The sequence below is a fragment of the Euprymna scolopes genome, chromosome 10 (assembly GCF_053919585.1).
Source record: "Euprymna scolopes isolate OS-2025 chromosome 10, ASM5391958v1, whole genome shotgun sequence".
NCBI lineage: Eukaryota > Metazoa > Mollusca > Cephalopoda > Sepiida > Sepiolidae > Euprymna > Euprymna scolopes.
In genome coordinates, this window is record NC_136491.1 from 19,280,919 (window position 1) to 19,306,799 (window position 25,881).

The 25,881-nt window shown below is 33.4% G+C and overlaps 1 protein-coding gene across 3 annotated transcripts in view; it reads right to left on the minus strand.

The window, feature by feature from the left end:
• Window positions 1–429: 429 nt before the first annotated feature.
• Window positions 430–25,881, minus strand: part of LOC145285834 (E3 ubiquitin-protein ligase NRDP1-like) — a 275,090-nt gene continuing 249,638 nt past the window's right edge. For all 3 annotated transcript variants that reach the window (XM_080134268.1, XM_080134269.1, XM_080134270.1), the window contains 5 exons: window positions 16,676–16,807; window positions 15,151–15,230; window positions 9,439–9,680; window positions 6,034–6,138; window positions 430–1,157 (listed from right to left, as the gene is read on the minus strand). In XM_080134268.1, coding sequence (XP_079990394.1) covers window positions 6,035–6,138; window positions 9,439–9,680; window positions 15,151–15,230; window positions 16,676–16,807 — 558 coding nt within the window. In that variant the 3' untranslated portion in view covers window positions 430–1,157; window position 6,034. The remainder of the gene's footprint in view (window positions 1,158–6,033; window positions 6,139–9,438; window positions 9,681–15,150; window positions 15,231–16,675; window positions 16,808–25,881) is intronic.

Sequence of the window (25,881 nt, forward strand, 5' to 3'; positions counted from 1 at the left end):
ATCTCCATAAGCACACTTCTATACAAAACAAAGACTTGTTAAAATTATTTAATTTGATAATTCTCAAAGCAGGTAGATAGAGGAGCGTTCAAGCCATTTAGTAGATATATAAAAAAAAAATAAGATCAGTTTGGGTTTAAAAGAATCACAATCTTTAATGGCTTACATCTTAGACTTAAAGAATTCAAGGTATAGAGATGATGGCATGATCAATCATATGTATGTCTACCTACTTGTTTTAGAATGCTCCAGTAAAATGTCTTTGGTTTAAATTGACTTTTAAATGTCAAACCAAAATATTTTTTCATTTGATTCTTAAGATTCAAATGCAGTAAGAAAAAAAAAAAAAAAAAAAAAAAAAAAAAAAAAAAATATATATGAAAATTTTTTTTTGTTTGAAGAAAATGTAATGAGATTCGATAAGGAAAATACGATCAAATAAAATCAATTTAATTCCAAGTATTTATCTTTTTTTTTTTTTTTGATAAACACACGAAAAGACAAAATTGATTTAAAATTTTAACCTAAATTTTAGGAAATTGAAAAAAATAGCGAAAAGTTATTTTATAAAGTTCGAAACAATTTCATTTAAAAAAAAGCTTTGACCCTTTTTTTTTTTTCAAAGTAAACTGGTCAACTTTACATCAGTCAAGGAATTCTTTTTTTAAAGCTTTATTTCAATTTTTCTTAAAAATAAACAAGAACAACAAAAGGAGAAACAATGGTCAGATGATGAATGGTATGATGATGATGATCCAAAATGAAGCAAGAGCAGTATCCATAGTAACAAAACTGTCAAAATATTTTCTTTTTGTTGCTTTGTTTTTACAAAGTGATGCTCAGCAGGCACTCAAAATGCAGACGCGCACACGCAACAGTCTCCTCGTCTTCATCCACGGTCCTTACCTAGCAAAACTGGCATCCAACATTTAACCTTTCTCAGCAGGTAACCCAGAGCAAGAGGAGCATCTTTTGGGTTTTTCATTCAAGCCACATCCGAATGTAGCAGAGATGAAGGAGATGGAAAAAAACTTTAGAGAAACCTTAGAATAGAAAGTGTCCAACTCCAAGTATTTGTTGAGTTGCTCATCTGGCGTTTCCTCATCTCCGAAAAGCAGTTCTCTTCATTAAAACACACAACAGCATTCGCTTCATTCCTGAAATGGAAAATGTTTAAACAAGGTGAAAAAATGGTAATCTCCAATCATTTGAAAATACTTCAGATTTCTTTGGGCCAACACACAAATTTTGAATAGAGGCACTTCCTGTAGAAAGAGGAAATAATCATGTAATCTCTGCATTAGGAAATAAGCTGATAATACTTTTGTATTGTATCTGTGAATGTGTATGTGCATTCAGCGTACACATTGTGATCATTCCAATTTGATACTAGATTCTGACACTCGTGTGATCTTTGTCACAACTGTAACAGAAAAGATTCTTTGTCACAACTGTAACAAAAAAGATTCTTTGTCACAACTGTAACAAAAAAGATTCTTTGTCACAACTGTAACAAAAAAGATTCTTTGTCACAACTGTAACAAAAAAGATTCTTTGTCACAACTGTAACAAAAAAGATTCTTTGTCACAACTGTAACAAAAAAGATTCTTTGTCACAACTGTAACAAAAAAGATTCTTTGTCACAACTGTAACAAAAAAGATTCTTTGTCACAACTGTAACAAAAAAGATTCTTTGTCACAACTGTAACAAAAAAGATTCTTTGTCACAACTGTAACAGAAAAGATTCTTTGTCACAACTGTAACAGAAAAGATTCTTTGTCACAACTGTAACAAAAAAGATTCTTTGTCACAACTGTAACAAAAAAGATTCTCCCTCTGAACAAAAGCACAACTCTTGTTTAAAAGACATCCAACGATCATCCGTAGACATTTACGCTGACGACGCTACCATCTATGGCAACACTTCAAAGGCTGTGAACGACCAAATTTTCTCTGATCTTGAACATGTGGTGCAATGGGGAAAGAGGTGGCTGGTTAATTTTTAATGCATCTAAAACCAAGCTTCCATCTTTTCATCATAACGCTCTGATCCCTGTCTGACAACAATTGAAATGAATGACTCATCTTGGGGGGAGGCTCCATGTTTTGACAAACTTCCGGGTCTGACTTTTACTCCTGATCTGAGATAGAACACGTACATCAAATCTGTTCCCAAGGCTGCTGGAAAAATGGTGGGTTCATTCTACCGCTCCAGTAGATATCTCACTGCTGATACAATTCTCTATCTGTATAAAAGCCAAGTATGTCCCAAGGATGGAATACTGTTGTCACATCTGGGCAGGAGCTGCTAGAAGCACTTCATCTTACCTTGACAGATTTCAAAATAGATTTCATAGCCTAGTGGGGGATGCCCTTTTCTCTTCCCTGCAACCTCTTTCCCACAAAAGAGACGTTTCAAGCCTGTCTATGCTTTATCGTTATTTTCATAGCAAGTGCTCGCCTGAGCTCTAATATATGCCCCCCCCCCCTGGCTGGCTTTCAGGAATTACACTAGTCTAGCTGAAACCACTCTTAATAATTTCCCCCACTCTTTATCTGTGCTTAAACCTAAACAGATTCCATGAACAAAGCTTCTTTCTTAGAACTGCACATCTGTAGAACTCTCTTCTGCTTTCTAGCTGACTACAATATGGTTGTCTTCAAGTCCAACATAAACAAATTCTTGATGAGCCATCCCCTTAAGTAATCCAATTTACCAATTTTCCACTACTAACAATTACTATATTTTCCCATTGACTTCCAGACACTCATTAACACTTATCCTCGAGTGGCCTCCAAACCTTAATAAGTAATGGTGACTCTTTTGCAAAAAAAAAAAAAGAGTAAATCAAGCCAAAAAAAATGTGTTTGAATGGAAAACAAAAAATCCATTAGCTTAAAATCAACAGAAACTTGACCGACCAACCGACCTTCCTTGCTCTCCTGGAATATACACACACACATGCATATATGTATATAACAAATAAATGATAAAAACCTATATTGTAAATTTCAAGATGTTGTTCATCTCACAATTTATTCTTTTAAGTATGCTGACATATAAACCGTGTATTGCTTTATTGCAGGTCAATATTTTTTTCATTTTGAAATTGCTACAAAAGGCAGAAAAGTGAAATTTGGTATAACACTGGAAGAGCATAACAAGGTGTCGTATTTCCCTGATTTTTGTGGAATTTAAACAAATATCTTGAAAATTATGTTAATTTTTCTATTTTCTGGTAATTTTAAGTGTGTATCGCTTTATTGCAACTCCCAAAATGCCTAGAAAGGGTCGATTGACAGCTACTGAAAAGGAACGTGTTGTTTTAGGCCTTGCAAAAGGTTTATCTCTCGTAGATCTAGCCAAGGAGCTTGGAAGAGATCGAAGACGATTGTCTTCATTCGTTAAAAATCCAAACATCAAACCAAGGAAGGACAAAAACACAAGAAAGTCAGTTTCTACACGTGATGTAATAAAAATTCGCCATCAACTTATTAAGCAGCTAGGCAGCAACAGTGCTGCTATATTTGACAAGGCTAGAATACGTTCCTCATCCAGAAAGACACGCTGCAATGTCTTAAACAAAATTGCAAGAAGCATTAAGCCCATAGCAAGACCTGTTTTAAACCAAACTCATAAGGAAAAAACGTTTGGTTTGGGCTCAGAAATACATGAAAACCAGCTTTGAAAATGTTCTTTTCACTGATGAGGCAAGAGCAACTCTTGATGGACCAGATGAATGGGCCAAAATTTGGAGTCCTCTTGGATTCCCTACCCCTCATCGATTCTGTCATCAACAGGGAGGTGGAGGAGTCATGTTTTGGGCTGGAATAATCTGTGATGAACTGGACCATTTCAAGCCAGTCTTATATTTTATTTTTAAATGAGAATTTGTCACCATGGCTTCATGACCTTCCATTGGCGCGTCACCACAAATTAATTTTTATGTATGACAATGCGCCATCCCACTCAGCTAAGGTTATGACATCCTACCTTAAGTCATTAGTGGAGAAAATTTGATGACATGGCCACCTTGTTCTCCAATAATAAACCCAATTGAGCAGCTCTGGTCAATAATAAAGATGAAAGTTTATGAAGGAGGTGTTCAATTTTCGTCAAAGGTAAGAGCTTTGAAGATTTTGGAAGTTTCCTATAATATCACATTTCAAATCCGTCAATTGACATCTTTTGAAGAATGGGAGTTATGTTGATAAATAAATATTTCATTAAACAAAATAATGTGAAATTAGTTCTTGTTTTTGGTTAATATTCTAACTGGATATGTTTTTTTATTTCATATCAATAGAAATATGAAGTTAGAATATTGTTTTATTACGGAAAATATACATTTTTTTTAGACACTTGCAACACACACTTAAAATTACGAGAAAATAGAAAAATTAGCATAACTTTCAAAATATTTGTTCAAATTCCACAAAAATCAGGGAAATAAAGCACCTTGTTATGCTCTTCCAGTGTTATACCAAATTTCACTTGTCTACGTTTTGTAGGAATTTCAAAATGCAAAAAAAAATATTGACCTTCAATAAAGAGATACACAGGGCTTACAATTGTTGACAGCACCTGTTTTGTAGTGCAAAATCATTTAATTATTATATCAATCAATGAATCTATTCTGCCCTTAACTCATCAGAAGAAAAAGCACATATCAATTTATTAAAAAGAAAATAAATGCATTTGGGCATGACTACAAAATTTGAATATAAGGAGAAAAGTTGCAATTATTTTTTCATTTTTTTCTTTTATTATGCCATGTTCGTCATGTATTTGTTATATGCTCTGTAATTACATAAAGCTTCATAAAGTATGGTATGAATAAAAGGTGAAATATAATTGAAAAAACATTTCCACATACACACACACATTTTATATATATATATAGGATCTGAGGGAGGCAACTTTGGGCAGATTTGGTTAGCTTGATCAAAAGGTAAATATTGAATTTACCGAAGACTAACCATGAATTGATGAACTGACTTGTGCCTGCTTGGACTAATTAATAAATAAACTTGTTAATATTTGAACGATAGACATTCATGGACTGCTTCTTTGCTTCTTTTTTAAAATCTATTTTCTCATTTATTATGTTAGTGACTGCGAACTCCCTGAGTTTGTTTACTAAGGGTGCAACAAAATTGACTAAAACTCATGGCAAAAAATAGAAAAATAAACAAATAGTTGTTTTTTTTAAAATAAATTAAAATCTATTAAAATCCATTATTCTTGAGAAACTTTTTTTCCCAGAAAAATAAAAGCCTAAATTTTATCATATGAAAAGCAGAAAAATATAAAAATCTATTTTTAATAGAATTTTAAATTAAAATTTTTCCAAAACCACACCATTCACCACCATTTTTGTTTCAATTGATAAAACATTTAAATATTTTTTTTAAAGAAATTTTTTTTTTTTTTGTTTAAAGAAAATTTGGGATGATTTGCTATAAGAACATGCAAAAAAAAACAAAAAAACTATAAGTACCTGAATTTACAATAATTCCAACTTTTTATATCACTCTATAGATTTGAGTAGCGAAATTAAAAATAAAATCTAATGAGATTTTAAAATGAACTATGGAGGGCTCGATAGGACTAAAACTTCATTTAGTGATGTATTTTTAATGTTTGATTTGATGATTAAGTGAAGGGTTTAATTCTTTTTTCATAAGTCATATATATATATATATATATATATATATATATATATATATATATATTTGTTGCCTACATAACCCCCGAAGTTGAGCAACGACAAGGCTGACCAGTACCAGATGAGTGGCCATTTTAATCGGTGAAAATTTTGTATTGATTGGATAATTACTTGATTTTTGGTAGATTTTTAAAGAGAGCCCCAGGCCCCCACTATCCCCTTTTGGCCGTATCTGTGATACTTTATGCAGAACATCCCCTAAAGACGGGGTGAGGGAAAGAGACGAAGGGGAGGTGAGGGGAGAAAGAGACGAAGGGGGGGGGGGAGAAAAATATTTAAAAAAAAAGAAAGCCAATATTTACCTCATTCAACTCCATGAGCAAAAATCATCACCAACCCAGGCTCAAGGATTAGGTCTTCTGGCATATGTTCGTTTTCACAAGACATGACGACCACTGCTTGCTTCCCTGTTGAGAAACACAACATTTACATTTTCTTATAACAATTGTAGAACAAATTAATCAGACATTCATCGACAAGATGTAAGAAAACTTTCTACTCTAATAGTTTCTTCCCCAGAACTGCTAGACTCTGGAATTCCCTTCAGAGTTCCTGTTTTCCCAACTGTACTGACATACAGAAATTCAAGTATAATGTGAACAGACATCTTACTGCTCAACTCCCTACACAGTGGCACTGTGCCTTGTTTGGGGTGAAAACGGAATTTAAAAAAAAAAAAAAAAAAAAAAAAAAAAAAAAGCACTAAAAAGAGAAAAATAGAAATTCGTTGATCATTCCAAGATTCTGCACAGACATAATTACTATGCAATATTATATATAGACATGTATATAATATCAAATTATACTATGCAATATTATATATAGACATGTATATAATATCAAATCTAATAATATCAAATTATACTATGCAATATTATATATAGACATGTATATAATATCAAATAATTACCATGCAATATTATATAGACATGACATGTATATAATATCAAATATAATATCAAATTATACTATGCATTATTATATATAGACATGTATATAATTATAAAATCTAATATCAAATAATACTATGCAATATTATATATAGACATGTATATAATATCAAATCTAATAATATTAAATTATACTATGCAATATTATATATAGACATAAATATAATATCAAATTATACTATTTAATATTATATATAGACATGTATATAATATCAAATTATACTATGCAATATTATATATAGACATGTATATAATATCAAATATATCAAATTATACTATGCAATATTATATATAGACATGTATATAATATCAAATTATACTATGCAATATTATATATAGATATGTATATAGTATCAAATTATACTATGCAATATTATATATAGACATGTATATAATATCAAATAATACTATGCAATATTATATATATAATAATATCAAATTATACTATGCAATATTATATATAGACATGTGTATAATATCAAATATAATATCAAATAATACTATGCAATATTATATATATAATAATATCAAATTATACTATGCAATATTATATATAGACATGTGTATATCAAAATTCTTTAATAACGTTAGATCCATAGTTTCATGTTATGCGCATATTACCCCCCCCCTTCCCACTCCGATACTTTATATATTTGCTTTTCTTCATGCTTCCTTTATCGGATACAGACTAAAAATCCATACCAATTAAAAACCTATGCACTATTTATAACATGGATAGATTTTCAAGTTAAACACTTGACCCTGAATTTAGGACCAATCAACAATAACCATTCTCTATTAAACTGTAGAAAATAGATAAAATCTATGCAATGATAGTGAAAATAATCAAACCTAAAAATCAAAACTTAGTAAATAATGTCAACTATGTTTTGTACCGATACACAAAACCAATTTTTATCTTGAGAATTTTCAAAATATGTCCTAATAACCAAGATACATTCAGAATCAGGAATTCAGGAAAATTTGAAAAAAAACGACAAATAATTGTAGTAAGTTACATTTTATGGATCTCTGATAGTTTTTCAATAAAACTTGTCTTAATCCCCTTCAAAAATTATGCATTATTTTATATGTTAGAAACTTTTAACGTTGATGTTTATTAGCTAATTTTAAGCCATGGAAAAATGTGAAACAAGGTCTGAGGCATGTGAACTCTGGCAGACAAAAATGCCAGCGCAGTTCTGTCAGCATTTCTTGGTGGGAGAATCCTTTCTCAAAGAGGAAAGGTAAAACCTAGGAGGGTGGATCACCTAGAACTATACAGAACCAGGTCACCAACTGAAAAATGGCCAAAACTTTTGCACAAATTGCCGTATGAACATTTCTAAGGGTTAATTCATCATCATCACATTCAATTTAAATGTCTTTATACATGCTGGAATTTGATGAACAAAAAACAAAAATCTAAAAAAAAATTTCGGATTAAAAAAGAAAAAAAAAAGGATATTGTTGATAATTTGTGTTTTTCATCAGAAACTAAAAAATTGATTTTTCTTTTACTTATTCTTTGAGAATAGAGAATTTTTAATGGATTTAATGATAAATAACAACCAATATATATTGACCTTTTGGCTAAGAACAAAGGGTAGTATCTGTTCTAATACTACACTTCACCTTTTCTGACTTCAGTCAGTGGAGAAGAAATCCATCTATACCGAGGTAATTTTTATTTTTGTTCCTATCCAGAGTGCCCCTTTTGGGGAGCTGGATTTTCCCCACATTAAAAACCGACCTTGTATCTAACTCTGCTCTTGTAGGGAGGCAAGTAAATAGGAACAGCCAATATATTAACAGCCTTCTCTCTACGATAGCACGACCATTACAACCTGTTACCCCCTATTTGCAGTCATGTACTCATCCAGATGCAAAGAAATATTTTAGATGCTTTTAGCAAGCACTTCAGTATAACTTGCTTAAACCATACATGTGATGAAGCAAAATAATCAATCCTTCGGCATGAATATTGTTATAAAGCATGTGGTGAAGCTCTCATGAATATTCACATGGATGGAATATTTGTTTATGTTTAATAAACATCTTTTTTAAATAGTTACATTACAACAACGGCATGCTAAATAAACATTCTAAAAATTTAAAAACATTAAGTGAAAAATATTTTTAACCTTTTTTCCAGAAAATATAGATATTAAATTGATGATTATTTTAATTGGAATTCCATAATAGTCCGCAATAAATAAAATTTTTTTTTAAAAAATGGACAAATCCTATGCACACTGAAATATTAACCTGATGTTGATTAGTACAAGGTTTAGATTATTCGTTAATTCTAGACAAAACAATGTAAAAATTAGAAAATACTTTTAGGTTTATGAGAAATCAGGCAATGGTCAGGTGGGGAAGGCAAGCAAGGTTATACAAAAGCAGGAAAATGCACTAATAATAATAAAAAACAAAAACATACACATGCCAAGGCAAGGCAAAAAGCAGGCCAAATCAGACAAAAACAACAGCAATGGTTATCAATAGTTATAATACTAGTCTATGGCAAGTTGGAAAAGCAAATGGAAAAAACTAAAGAATTGCCGATATAGATATGCGTGATATAAAAGCAATCCCAGGGTTCAGTAAAACATTCTACGCATACCTACAAGTTCTTTTTACTAAATGTCATTTATACGAATGGCAGGCTAGGAGGCAGTCACACAGGCAGAATCTCACAGACAGCTGCATGAATAGAGAGAAATGTACGAGATGATTGAGAATGAATGTGCTGACCTGGTATCCGTTTTGTTACATAATTCTCATACTGTCTCCGACTTAGCTGCCTTGTTTCGAGAGTGCCAAGACCACTGGGCCAGCGCCGTTCGTGAGCATTCTCCATTAGCTCATTGACAATGTGAGGAGGGCAGCCACTATCAATGAGGGCGCGTTTAATAACTGCCTGCAGTACTGTGTCTGGTGTTGAAATCATACCACCCCACCGAGTGACACGTGCCTTCTGTAGATTGGACACCCACCTGCGGCAAGAGAGAGAGAGAGAAAGGAAAGGAGGAACAAAAAATTATTGAAAGTAACAGGTATGTTGGGTTGATATTAGTGATAATTTGGAAAAGAGGGGAGAAAAAGGACTAAGAAGAAAAGAGGAAAGGAGAGACAGGGAGATGAAAAGGGACACCGTGGAAGAGGGGCTCGGTGGACACTGCGGAGGAGGGACACGGAGGACACTGCGGAGGAGGGACATGGAGGACACCGCGGAGGAGGGACATGTGAGAGAAGGGGTTGGAGGGAGAGGGGGTTGAAGGGACACGGGGAGTGGGGAGAGACTAGGAGATGGGTTTGAAGAAAGAAAGGAAGAATGAGGGGGGTGGTCAAAAAGGGGAAGAATAATGGAAGAAATAGGGAGAAATGATCAAGAGAGAAAGTGGGGAGGACTAAACTGATTGAAATGCATTTGTAATTAAATCTAGTTTTGATGTTTGTATAGAAAACTTTAAACAGAATTTCTTATTTCGTTTTTGTTCATGAGAAATTCTCTTTGAAGTTTCCATTGAATTTCTTCGAAATTGACTTCAACAAAAATACTGAGTGCAGGTACAACAATGACAAGAATTTTTGGTTTTATTCTTTTTCTAATGGGAAAAGAAATCGGATGCAATTTGGAAGAGGAACAAAAAAAAAAAAAACATCTCTGCAATTTGTTATTATTATAAAAAAAATCAGAAAACAAAAGAAAACAGTCAAATAAAACTCCACAAATATTTGACAAATATGTAAAGATTGTCTAGAAAATAATAAGATTGGCCATGTAAAAAATATTTATAAAGTTAGGTATATGTGTATAAGCTTATATATGATTTACTTCTAAACTAATTAACCGATCATTATAAATGAATCAGGATGAAACCTTAAATGAAAATTCAGACACTTGAATTTTGTGAAATTTTAACAATACATATTAGATATGTAATATATAAATCTCACCTGCCTGCTAAAATGTATGTATGCTTGTATGTCTGTCTGAAACTTTCAACACAGGCGACGGATTTTCACAAGATCAGTATCGTTTTGAAGCTCGACCCTTCGGACGACATATCGAAAAATTGTTCAAAAACATTAATTTAACTTTTCTACAGGGAGGGGTCGCTTTTTTGGCCAATATTTTCAAAAGTCATTGCCTCTTTTCGATTGACTAGCCTTAATTTAAACATTGTCACTTCCGGTTTGGTGATGGGTCCAACAGCAAAGACGTGACTTTTTTTTTGTGTTCTTTTCCTCCTTCGCAGTACGGGTTCAAGCCTACCTGCCTACTACCACTTTTTTTTTTTTTTTTTGCTCAACATACACCTCCAAACACCCGGGCAACGCCAGGCACTCATGCTAGTCAATTAATAAATATTCAAATTTCAGTTTCATTCAAATATTTTAAATTCAGAGGGCATAATATGAGCCGAACTTCAAATTTGAAAATTTAAATATTTCAGATTTGCATAAAATTTAATCCATAATCATTAAACACCAATTAAGCAAGATTTTATAGCTTTGGTAATCTAATGAGAACCGGTGTGTCAACATGATTAAGCAAGATTCTCTGAATTTAAATTTCACATTAAGACCCCTTAAGCTTAAGCCATAAATTTTAGACAATTTCTGAACCCAAATCATGTAATGGACTTTGGTTAAAACTGGAATAAGGATTCTAGACACAAGGTTTTGTATCATTTCTGTTGAAGGGAATGAATTTTGCCCACCTTGAGGTGAGTATTCTAGTTCATAAAAAACCTTTATTCCAAACCAATTTACTCATTTCTTTTAGCAGAAACACATTTAGATACACTTAACAATGCCGCAATAAAGGGAGGAAATATTATTTTGAGCTAGGCACTGGAATGGATCTTATAACAGATTTTTCATTAATATATATAGATTTTTCATTAATATATATATATTATTAATGAAAAATGTGCTATAAGATTCATTCCAGTGCCTAGCTCAAAATAATATTCCAGTGATACCACACATATACATATATATATATATATTAGTGATGGAATGATTTTCCTGATTCCGTTCTAAATTCCAGATTCCAATACAATTCCCAATTCTGATTCTTTATAAATCTTGAAATATTTAACTATAAAGTTGCAATTTTTTCCCTGACTACTGTAAAAATACACATGTAGGGGGTAATCTATAGATTTTAGTTTTACTGATTGTTTAAAATCAATTTTTTTATTTTCATTATTACAAGCAGTGAGAGATTTTGTCTTAAACAAAATCAAAGATAATAAAGGAATCGTTTTTGGCATTGGAAAATAGGCTCAAATTTTCCCAAATCCGATATAGATTCTACCAAAAGTCTAGATTTTTCCAGTTTCCAATTTATCATCCGAACACTAATATAGGAAAAGGATAATTCCAAAGGTCAAATATATTTAAAATCAATTAACCAATGGTAGTGTACATATATCAATAAGAATTTAAGCCATGAGAATTGACTCAAATATTAAACATGATTAACATTTAGGTAATCGAGCATATATATATATATACACACACACACTGGCAAAAACCAAAAACAAGAAGGAATAACTCCATATTTGTATTTTTTCGGATATTACAATTGTTTCGACATAAATCAGACAATTTTAAATTTTATATTTAAAAATTGTCATAGTTACATCTCATCAGATATGTTTGGAAAAAAAATATATATATAAAGTATATATATATATACACATACACTGATATAAATAATCTACAGTTAGAAAAGTGCTTTCTTATTTTTAGTTGCTATATTAAAAGACAGACCAGGAAAACAACCCCCTTTTTTCAGATGTTCATTACACATCACCAGATGTGTCCAAGCATATAAGAGGTTCTGTGCGTTGGTCATCTCTCATGCTCAAGTTGGAAAAAAAAAAAGCATTTTTGTTGGTCTGTCACAGTTAAATTTGATTTCATTCTGTTTGATTTCATAGCATATCAACACTTTTGTGAAATATTTAATGCTATATCTCGTCATTTTGTTAAAAGTGATTAGGTTCCATGTTCTTGATACCTTCATATTCATAGTGTTTCAATTTGGCAAGATAAGTAGGAAATAACATCTTCATTGATGTTTGTCACGCATCAGTTTCGAATCATTTTTGTCGTTAAATGCACATATAGAAAGGTCATATCTTAACACAGTTCTTGTTTATCTGTACAGGTTGAATATTTTTATTCTGTTGATTGCAATCTAGAAGAGGAGGGTAGCAAATGTTTGTTTCGTTTTGAGAAGTCAATTCAAGAATTGAACTTGTTATCACCACTTTGCTCAAATCCCCACAAGAACAAGAAACACTAAAGACTAAATAAAGGGTCATGTTTAAAATGAACATTAGGCCAGTCTAATAATACTAAACAGTGACATTACAGGATTAGAGACAAAGTATAGAATGTGCGTTGGAATTCAAAAAACACTAAGGCATCCATAGATGCATTTGATAAAATGAGGGAGTTGTGAAAAACTAGGCAAAACAATACAAGTGAAAAATACATGTATCGAACATTAAAAGCATCTATTTAGCACTTGGCTATAGTTAATTTTTCTTATGCTAAACCTATCTCATCTTTGTACGTTTGTTATCAGACATAAAAAAAAAAAAACTAAATGAGATCGTCTGATCGTCAAAGACAGTGACCTGATGTCGCTAAGGTAAAAAAAAAAAAAATATCGACTTTACTCATGTTAAAATGAATTGTTCCAAAATCGAATTATGTCATCCTGTTGACTGAAACAATACAATTTTAAATACATTTTTAATAGTGAATTGATTTTAAGAATATTTAGTTGACAGTTTTATGGTAAGAAAGAAAAATTTTCTAGTTTCAAAAATAATTAAATTGCTACACATTTTAATAAACACATTCGTTTTCTTTATTTAAAGTACATTTATCTATCAGTGACTTATTTTTACAGAAAAAAAGTTATTTTTTCTTGGTAGTCTTGATCTTGGCAGACATAATCAAAATGAATATTATTATTATTAACCATAAATTATATAGACGTAGAATGCACCATGGAATTTCCATTAGGCTATATAAGAAGCCACTTCAAGCTCATCACTTTTCACATACAAAAAATTTTTTTTTTTTAAATGAGATTGTTCAATCACCGAAGATAGTGATTAGAAATTATTCCTATATAGTTAAGATATAAAAAATACCAATTGTACCCATTTTAAAATAAATTGTTCCCAAATCAAATTATCCCAAATAAAACAGTATATTTTTTTTACAGAAGAATTATTATTTATAAATAGTATTGGCTGTGACAAATTCAAAAGAAATATTAACAGTAAATTATGTAGATTAATGTAGACAATACAGTGGAATATACACACTAGTTTACTTCTGCTTTCGTTTTTGGACAAATGTACAAGATTATAGGTTAATTATAGCCTTCCACAACTAAAGTGTGATTTTAATAAATACCTGAAGAATAAAAGCATAAGGCGACTTTGTGTTCCACTTCATTAAAACTATACATCGCTAACTTTATCATATTAAAAAATCTGGATGAAATGCATATGAGGCACCCCAAACAACCCCAGCAATAATCAAAAAGATATATTTTGTCTTAAAACTTTATTTTTTTAACTCTCAGTTAAATTATAACCAAAACAATGCAGCACATTTTTTTTTTCTTTTTTTTAAATTTTTTGACATTTCTAAGAAGCTAAAAAACATTTGAATAAAAGAGGTCATACATAGATGGTATCAATCAATTTGAAAAAGGATTTAAAAAAAAAAAAAAAAACTATTGGATTAGATTTTAAAAATATATTTTTAAATATTGGATTTTTACACCATAAAAAGTTTTATAATCTAATTTATAAAACTTACTATGTCTGTCTGTCTGCATTTTTTCAAAGTCTATCTCTTCTGAACTAAAAGTCGCAAAGCGGCACTAGAAGGCTCAAATGATTGTTTTTTACGAACCATTCTTTTATGGGTCTTTAGCTGGATAAAAGGTCAAAAAAGGTCAAAATTGAAAAAAGTCGTTAAACATTTTGTACATTCATCTTAGTTTATTTTTAATCAGTTCATGTGTGTATCACGTTGGTACAGTGGTAACGTCACCAGCTTTGAATGCTACAGTTTTGCTTTCGATTCTAGCTGATGGCACCCAAATACTTTTTTAATTTTGTAAATCATGACTAATAATATATACAAAATCTGGACAAATTAAAATATCATATTTTATGACCGGGTAAAGCTAGTAAGCGATAAACCACAAAAAAAATGTGTTAAGACGAAACGTGTACCTTTCGTTTGTTGCTAATTCTGGAGTGCCTCAAATCTATTTGATCCAAAAATTGTTTGTGTCATCATTTAACAAGTTGAGATTTTGTGATGTTCAATTAATTTTGAACAAAGATTATCCTCTCCCCAAATAGGTTCTTTACAAAAAAATCAGAGCAGTAGTAGCAGCAAGACGAATACCTTACAACATCTGCATTTTCCATTTCGGTTTGTATCTCTCTTATACGAGGATTTGAAACCCTCATACACCGCACATATTCCTGAAAGGAGAGTAAAACGATGCAATTCAAAAAAAGAGGTATCGTTTCAGTCCACCCTATGTCAAAAAGAAAAATGTGATTCTACCTTTTTTTTACCTGAGAGGGTGATTACATTTGAACAACTTGAAAAACTAGGCCATAAAAAAAAAAAAAAAAAAATCTCAAAGTTTAAGAATGGGGGATCAGTTTAGCAGATGAATTTAACTTAAAATGACCACCCACTTTCTGACCAGATTTTTTTTTTTTTTTACTTAGGAGTTACCATTTATCAAGGCCCGAAGGCCACTCAAAGATAAGGGTTAATGGATGTAAGGTAATTTTCTAAATTTCTTGGAAATTTGAGATTTTTTTTGTCTATTTCCAACTTAGACTTTGGGTTAATAGTTCATTTTTAATGCCAATTTTTTCAGGTTGTTTACATCTAACATCCTATTCACATATAGTGAACTTTTCAATCCACCATTTCTTAAAAATTAGTCATGTCCTTAAAAAAATCATCTAGTTAGAAACTGCTGACCAAGAAATCTGATCATTTTATGTAAACTTTAACTGATATCCCACTTTAAATTACTTTTAAAATAAAATTTTTACATGTAATCGCCTAAAAAAGAGAATCTCATTTCTATTTTGATACTTTTATTGTACATGTACAAATTTATAAAAAATATAAAAAAGTGACAGAGTTGTTTCTTCAATAGAAATGTCTAAAATCTACACAAGTAAAAATTACCAAAGAAATTATTTTTTAGAGTGAATTTTGTTCCAATTTAAAATTTCATAATTTTTTTTTATTTATTAAAAAAAAAAATTGTATTAGAGGGATTGGAGGGCCAACACAATTTGGTTGAAAACAATACAAGACAACGGTAAATAGACCACATGATAATATTAAAGAATTCTGTAGTCGTAAATAATGATTTCAGACTTCCAGGCAAAAACACTCTACGGATATAGTGAAGATTTCTTTTTGAAGAGGAGGTATATTTCCAAAATTTTAAATATGACAACATTGCATTCTATTTTAATTCTGATACACTACGTTGGTAGATAAATATTTAATCGAAAATGATTGAATTCTTCAATATAATTTGATCCATTTAGTACTGGCTTGTATCAAACAGTGTTTTCAAGCAAATTATAATTAAAAAATTCCACTTCTTACACTGTATGCACAATGCTTCAAGCAGCTTTCTAAAAATGTCATAATTCAATGTGTAATTATCAAAGTTACATAGTTGCGAAGAAAATACAGACACTCGGGAAGACATCTTATGATTGTATTAATATAAATTATAAATCTTAAAAAGATACTAGATATGAAGAAATTTTCTTTGAAGTGTTTGTATCCTGTGCACCAAAAGTAATTTAAATAAAGTTTCTATTTTAATATTTTATGATTTGATTCACATTTTCACAAAAATCAGATCAAATGGAGCACAGATTACCTTCAGCAGTTGCATTTCTCTTTTGTGTTCCTTGAGTTGTAATTTGTGTTCAGTGAGTTCAACTTGAATCTCAGACATTTTGTGTTGTTGTTGCTGGACTAAATTTCGCAATTCTCGCACACAATTGTGGTCCTTAAATAAAAAGTTGAAAAGAAAAAAAAAAAAAGAAAAAAAAAACCATTAAAAAACAAAAAAGAACAAGTTAATCCTTTCACTATGACTGGAATGACAATACGTTCCAGCAGATATTTAAGAATAAACATTGTATTTAATTTGGTTTCAAATTCATGACCCTTTCTCTCAATTGATCCTCAGCCTTTCAACTAAATTGCATATATGTTCTGCATATATAAATTCTTAAAGATAGCAGTAAATTTTATTTTTGTCTGAATCCAGAATGCGTCATTTTGAGGATCTAGATTTCCCTTTGTTAAAAATTGACCTTGTGTTTAATCCCCCACCCTATGGCAATCTTCTATTATATATATAATAGATATAAATGAAGGAAAGTCGTCTGTTAATGTGTATGTTTGTATGTTTCACTAAAACATTTAAAATCCAAAACAGATATGCAGGAATCTGGTATTGTCAGAATCGTTGCTCCTTCATACAAAATTTCAAGTCAGTAGAACAAAAAATAAGTGTCTTCATACACACACACACGTTCTCACTTTTGATTATATATATATATATATATATATATATATATAAAAATAAATGGGTTGCAATATGAAGATTGAATGAATGCATCTTAATGTTATTTTTTCTTTTTTTGTAAATTAAGGGGGTGATAAATGTCTAATTAGTAAACCAAATTCAGTAATTTTCTTTTAAAATCTATAAATAGAAAGTGAGAGGGGGCAAGACTCGTTTCAATTGTTTTCTCTCTCTAACCCTAACACAACTCAGACGAATTACCCCCCCCCCCCCTCCCTTCCCGGTTTGTTTCATCAGACTGATTATTTCTGTCCTGTTTATTCAAAAATCAAAATGGCTTCAGGTGAATCTATAATTGTAGATAATTATATAATAAAAGTATCAGACGTCTTCACATTATAATTGACCCTCATCTTTCTTCACGCAGATGCAGACTGTGTCCTCTTGCATATGTTGATTGGGAAGCAACAATAGAAAAAAGCATCTGTATTACTATGGGTTTAAGCAACTTATAAAGTATTAATATATTAATATGATAGCCTGTTATTTTGTGTGTCATGCTTACATCTTTTTTTCGTCTGAGTGACTGTCATTTAATTGTTATGACCTTCCATTTCTTGTAATATATAATTTAACCAAGAATTCTTCATATGTTTTGGCTTCAGTTTTGATTATAATGATAGCACTCAAGTTATTTCACACACACACACACACACACACACACTTCATAAGTTTTGGTTTCGTTTCAAGCACCCAAGTCATGAATAAATTTTATTTTTGAAATCACAATTTTATAATATATAAGAATCGACAGAAAATTGGCTATAATAATATATACAAAATCTGCACAAATTAAAATATCATCTAAGCATATTTTACCACCAAGCTACTACTAGCTTAGATAAATACTTTTGCAATTTGAAAAAAAAAAAAAGAAAGCTACAGTAATATCTGGGTGTCTCCATTTACACTGAACATCCACAGAATGCCAACATTATATATAAAAGAGTCCGGTGTAGAATTTTCGCAAGTCCCGCTAGTTGAAAATATTTTCTTGTAGTTTTCGAATCCTACCTTATATAGTTAGCCTTATGTTCAAGTACATTCGAAATATAATACAGCGCAAAGAAAGTCACTCATGAAAACGGACCTCCTAAATTAAAACCTTGAAAAATTATTTAAACTCTAATGTAAATTAATATTAAGCAGTCTTTACAAATTGATAATAGTTAATTATTGGATTTTAATTAATTATGAGATGAAACTTTTATGATTCAAACTAGATAGATAACGACAAACTTCCACCCATTAATATGGGAGGGGAGATTATCACCAAAATGCCATGAATTATTAAGTTCGCACCGGACTTACTACTTAGATATAAGTCACTTGTACCCATTCCCCTTTCTCCCCCCCCCTTTTTTTTTTTTTTTTTTTTTTTTTTTAATGGAGAGTAGATAATACAGTGGATGTGTTATCGGCAGCTCCAGTAACTCTCGCTTCTCCTATTTTGTCATTCAGTCCTCATTCAATGAGTGATGTTTCTGACAAAGGGTGAAGAAAAAGCTGCTTAAAGGTCGGTACTACTTGGTGACCAGTAGTCTGAGATGTCGGATATTTTTCTGTCTTTGTCTGTCCTTGTTGCCATGTCACTAGTAAGGGTGCTGGAGGTAAACGTTTTGTCTGGGCTGACGTTATCCGCCTGATAGTCAGGGACCCGAACCTTGGATTAACCACTAAGGAGGCTGTCCTATCAGCAGGCGCAAAGTACTGGGACTGCTGTATTGCCATTTGGTGAGTGGATCTGGACCATGCAGTAGTCTCTGGTGGGGCCTCTCGATGCCATACTAGTGGGTAATTGTTACGGCTTTACCTTTTCGTGTGCTACAAATAAAAAAAAAAATCTTCCTGTCTTTTTCTCTCTTACTTTCCCTCTCTGTACTGCTCTAACCAAGTATGCCGACCTATTCCACAAATCCCAAAACCTCAACATGAAATATCTCCAGAATAAAAACTCGATTAAACCTAGAACCCCATCTTCCAGCGTAGACCCCTACTACCAGGTCTCCTTCTCCAATATCAGGGGTCTACGTTCCAACCTTCCAGAGGTTGAAACCCAATTACAGGAGACGAAACCGGACATATTATTTCTATGTGAAACTGGAATAGGGCCGACCACTTTCCTAGATGAGTTCATAATGCATGGATACTCCAATTTAACAGCTAAATCTGACTCCTAAGATCGCCATGGGCATGGAATATGTGCCTACATTAAGGATGGCTTCCCATGTGGCAGGGATATCTCTAGAGAAGATCCTAATTTACCTTATATGTGCTTCAGGGTTGCACTTGCTAACACCACTGCATTTATATTTGCCCTCTATAGGCCCCACAACAGCGGAGTTACTATCTTTAAGAGCATATCTGAGAAAATAGACCACATACTGTCTTCACATCCCTCGGCTAACATCCACATCTGTGGTGACTTCAACGTCCATAACGTGGAATGGCTGACCCATTCAAATAAGACAGATGATGAGGGGAGGTTTTGTCATGAGTTTGCCATTGCTTATGACCTCACTCAGATTGTTCGCGAACCCACCCGTGTGCCCGATACACCCAATCAATATGCAAGCCTCTTAGACCTTTTTCTTTCAACTTCCCCTGAGCTATGTTCATGTACCGTTCATTCTCCTTTAGGATCCTCCGACCACTCCGTCGTATCAGTTAAGATAAAAACAAAATGTAAGAAGCCATCAGACGTACCCCTCCACCATACTGTATACCGATACTCTATGGCTGACTGGGATAGCTTCCGTACATTCATATCTGATTTACCTCTGCACTCCATGTTTAAAAAGGAAGTGTCCTCTATAGTATCAGATCCGACCGAATGGTTAATTGTAGGCATAGACCAATTCATACCATCAAAAAAATTCCAACAAAAACCTAACAGCCAGCCATGGTTCTCCCCAGAATGTGCTGCTGCTATCGCGCACAGAAATCACTTTTTCCATAACTACCAACGTAATAGATGCACTGAGACTAAAGCTGCTTTCAGGACTGCCAGCAACCACTGTAAAAGAGTAATAAAAAATGCAAGAGAGCTATATGCCCAGTCTGTTAAATCCAAGGTAGCTGATCAACGGCTTGGTTCCCACCAGTTTTGGCAAATAACAAATAGGATCCTGAACAGAAGTGTGCGTTCTATCCCAACCATTATCAATGGACCAGAGGTTATCTCGTCAGCGTCAGACAAGGCCAAACTATTTGCAAAGAACTTTGCAGCTAATTCTACCCTATGCGACGAAGGCCATCAACTCCCCATATTTCCTCCTATAACACAGAACAAGCTAGGTAATATACAAATATCCGTGCATGAGGTCGCCAAGCTAATAAAAAACCTAGATTCCAGTAAAGCAACTGGCCCTGATGGCATCCCAATTATAGTGTTAAAAAAGCTTCAACCAGAACTTGCTCCCATACTTACGAAACTATTTAAGCGCTGCCTTAAGGAGAAGTGCTTTCCGACCCCCTGGAAGACCTCATCAGTTTGCCCTGTATTTAAGAATTCAGGTGATAAGTCATCTCCCTCTCAATACAGACCAATAAGTATTCTCTGTGTTATGAGTAAGTTACTGGAATCAATATTAAATAGAGAAATAGTCAACCACCTCAGCAGAAACAACCTTCTTAGTGACACACAATATGGTTTCCGCTCTGCAAGATCTACCGCAGATGTGCTGACGGTTATATCCCACAGGATTAGTGAATCTCTTGACAAAGGCTTCCTTTCTAGGGCAATTGCTCTTGACATATCAAAGGCCTTTGACAAAGTATGGCATAAGGGTCTACTTCACAAGATTTCCAGCTACGGTATAACTGGAAATGTTTTCTCAATCATTAAATCATTTCTCTCCGATAGGCTCATAAGAGTAGTGGTAGATGGACAAAAATCGGAGGCCTGCAATATAAATGCTGGAGTCCCTCAGGGGTCAATCCTCGGCCCAACTCTCTTCCTGATCTACATCAATGACCTCCCTAAACACATACTTAAATCATTCGTTGACATCTATGCTGATGACACGACCATCTACGGCAACACATCAAAGGCTGTAAATGACGAAGTTCTCTCGGATTCTCTCTCCTCTGATCTCGAGCGCGTGGTTCAGTGGGGGAAGATGTGGCTAGTTACCTTTAATGCATCTAAAACCAAACTCCTATCCTTACATCATCAACGCTCTGATCCCCAGCTGGCATCAATTGTGATGGATGGCTCTCGTCTGGGTGAGGCCCCGTGTTTTGACAAGCTTCTGGGTTTGACCTTTACTCCTGATCTGAAATGGAACACGTACATCAAGTCTGTTGCCAAGGTCGCAGGAAAGATGGTGGGATCCTTCTACCGCTCCAGAAGATATCTCACTACTGATGCAATTCTCTATCTATATAAAAGCCAAGTACGGCCAAGGATGGAATACTGTTGCCATATCTGGGCAGGAGCTGCCAAAAACAGCCTATCATGCCTTGACAGAGTACAAAATAGACTTCGTGGTTTAGTGGGGGATGCCCTTTTCTCTACCCTGCAACCCCTCTCCCACAGAAGAGACGTTGCGAGCCTATCCTTGTTTTATTGTTATTTTCATGGCAGGTGCTCGTCTGAACTCCAATCCCTGGTCCCCCCTCGCCAAACTTTCACGAAAAACACCCGTCTAGCTGAATCCACTGTGAAAAATTTCCCCCACTCTATATCTGTGCCTAAATCAAAACGCGGATTTCATGAGCAAAGCTTCTTTCTTAGAACTGCACGCCTGTGGAACTCTGTTCTGTCTGCCTGCTTCCCTCCGGACTACAACTTGGATGTCTTCAAGTCTAATGTTAACAAATTCCTAATGAACCGCACCCCTAATTAAATACTTCATAAAATCTCCTCACTAACGTGATGTACTTGCAATAACCCTTATCCCTGAGTGGCTTCCGGGCCTTGATAAGTGGTGATCACTGTGTAAAAAAAAAAAAAAAAAAAGTTGGATTTTTATTTTACAGCACAGCAACTTTGTGTGATTTCTAGAATAATCCTTAGTTATTTGCGGATTGTTATTTGTGGACTTATTTTGACTTTGTATGATTTTTTTTTTAAAAATTTTGTACAGTTCTTGATCAGGAATGTGAAAGGCCCATGATAAAAAAAAGATGAATTCGATCCCCATCCCCTGTGTGTGTGTGTGACGAGGAGTGTGCTATCAATACCAGAAATAAAATCTTTCTTTAACCAATCCCATTTAAATTTATTTACAATTACATCTATCACAATTTAGCTTCATTTAATGGCTAATCAATTATTTTCGGCATTTACATGAACTACAATCAGTTTCAACTAAAGTCAAAATGAAGAAAAAGATGTGCATATGGGGGGGGGTAGTCCCTTGTTCATGAAACAAGAATTTACAGTCTTAATCCCTTTCTTTGAAGTATAACAAAATTAACATTTAGTTTTAGGATATAACTGCCTTAAAAGAGGGAAGGGAGGCAAGCCAAGGTAACAGAAGAGAAAGAGAAAAAATATGAAGAGAGAAAATAAGATCAAGTGAAAGAGAGGGAAAAAAGTGAAATAAAATCCAAATTTGGAAGAAATCAAACCTTTTATTTAAAACAAAAAAGCAAGAAAAAAAATAAATGAATTTCAACCAAAAAACAATAAACTCACATTTAGTTATTTAAGTGGAAATTAGCTTTTTCTGAATTAAAAGAAGAAAAAAAAAAAAATGGAGAACTTGCATTGCTGGTGTATTTTGAAAATATTGTTTTGCAAAAAGGTCAGTATTTTGTACATCTTGCAGTTCATCTAATTTTTCTTTGTTTCCAAAAGAAATAGTCGAGAACTGGATACATTTTCAAACAGTATGGTGAGAGTTAAGAACATAGTATTTATACGTTTTCTTGGTTGGTTGGTTGGTTGGTTTATGGCATATCAACCCTTTTCAGGTTATTTAATGCCGAATCCAAAGATTCGGAAGAAAAAATTTTTAATAGAATATATTTGTTGTTTTCAAGTCGGTTTCTATTTAAGCAATAGTTCAGACCCCAACAGGTACTACCACTCTGGGTCAGAGTGGACCTGGGAGCAATGGCAATTAAAGGGTGGTTCCACACTCCCCAAAGCCTGCAAGCTGGGGCCTCACCACTGGATATAGTTTAAGGTCATATCCAGGACCGAGAAGAAGGGGAAGAAAAAAAAAGGAGGGGGGAGGGGGCTGTTTTTGTTTTTGTAGAACATAATTAAGTTTTACAAAAGAGAATAGAAAAACAAAAAGGAACATCAATGTAGGTGCATTTCGTCTCAGGAAACCAATAGACAGTCTGATCTGGTGTACGTTTTCTTATAATTTGCTACACTATTAGGATGAGGTCTCTTACTATGTTAAATGGTAGTAGTGGTGGTTGCTCCCTGTTGTGTCGCTTGGAGAAGACTTAGGAAGCTGCTGATAATCCTTACATCTAGACATTTTTTCTTCAAGACTCTGAACAAGGTCTTTTTGGCTCGTGTCCGCTCTGTCATCTTGACCCCAAATGCTTCCAACTTGCAATGGCTTCAGCATAATAACCAGGTGGATATGCACTAATAAACAAGAGAAAAGAATCCCTTCAGCTGTGCTCGATCAGAAGCTTGGTATTGGTAGGATTTGGGATATCTTACACATCCAGTGTCGCAGGTGGTTTAACCATGTACAGTATGCCATCACTTGCGTCCATTCAATAACATGCATGGATGCCACAGCACGACTGTGTGGAAGACCAAAGGAAACCTAGCTTCAGCGTGTACGGAGTGACTTGACTGCTTCCAAATTGTCTGGTATCAACCTTATGAATTAGACTGCATGGAGAACATGTACAAGACATTACCTGGTGTTGCCCACCCTGGAGTCTGGAATGCCTGCAGATGTTGACGTTCATAAAAATGGCTATTCTTAAACAGCCATTCAATCTGTGTTTGGCGATGAAAAAGCTATTTAAAACTTAAGCAGATCAGACCAAATAAAAGGTTATTTCAAGCTTACGCATGATAGATCAACGGACAACACCCATCAGAAATGTAACCCTTTTTTATTTTTAATTGGGGGGGGCACCATTTATCAAGAGTAAGGTCAAATGAGTGTCAGACGACCGATGAGAGAAATCTGATGATCAGTAATGGTGGATATTGGAGAAAATTTGATTATTTAAGAGGACAGCTCAACAAGAACTTGTTTACATTGGACTTGAAGGCTACTATGTTGTAGTCAACTGGGAAGCAGCCCAGTGGTATTGTGTTCTACAGAGAGGTAGTTCTAGGAAAGAAACTTTGCTCATGGAATTTTTGTTTTGCTTTAGGAACAGAAAGAGTAAGGGAAATTGTTAACAATGGTTGTAACTAAATAAGTGTTTGCTGTGAATGTTTTTGTTTTTGGGGATAGAATGGGGTGGGGATCCATAGATTGAAACTCAGGTGAGCACCCGTCATGAAAATAATGATAGAGAAGAGATAGATTTGCAACGTCTCCTATGTGAGAAAGAGGTGGTAAAGAGGAAAAAAAGGATATTGGATTTCAAAGCTGGTTTTGTACCATTTCAAGGCAGTAAATGGTGCGAGATTCGGCAAGTGTACTCCATCTTAAGACGTATTTGACTCTTAATAGAGGATTATACATCAAGAATGAGATATCTTCTGGAGCAGTAGAATGATCCAACTATTTTTCCAGTAACCTTGGCAATGAATTTGATGTAAATCTTCCATTTCAGGTCAGGAGTGAAGGTCAGTCTCAGAAGCTTGTCAAAGCAGAATGATTCCTCATTTCAATTGGGGAAAAGTAGGGATCAGAGCGTTGGTGGTGAAAAGATAAAAAATTGGTTTTAAATGCATTAAAAGTAACCAGCTACCTGTTTGAAAGATTCTGGTCATTTGTTGTCATAGATGCTAGTGTCATCTACATGTTGGCAAATGATCTTAGAATGTGATCTGGGAGATCATTGATGAAGATAAGAGAGTTGGGTCCAGAAAGGATCTTTGAGGCACTTCAGCATTGATACTATAAATTTCAGACTTTTGCCCATTGACAACTTTTATAAACTTATCAGAGAGAAAAGATTCGATTAAAAATACTTAATTTTTCTTTTAAAGGGTTTCATCAAATGATGGGAAATGATTAGTATAATGAAATAAAACCATAGACATTATTAAGCTGTTGCATGAAAATGGAAATAAAAGGTGGCAAGTGCTCTACTGAACTCCAATCTATAACCCCCCCCCACCAAACTTTCACACACACACAAAAAAAAAAAAAAAAAAAAAAAAAAAAAAAAAACTTGACTAGCTACAACCACTATACACAATTTACTCCACTCTCTATCTGTGCCTAAATCTAAACACAGATTTCATGAAAAAAAGCTTCTTTCCCAGAACCTCTCGCCTGTGGAACACTGTTCCGCTGTCCTGCTTCCCGATCAAATACAACATGGTAGCCTTAAAATCCAATCTAAACAAGTTTTTGTTGAGCCATCACCATAAATAATCA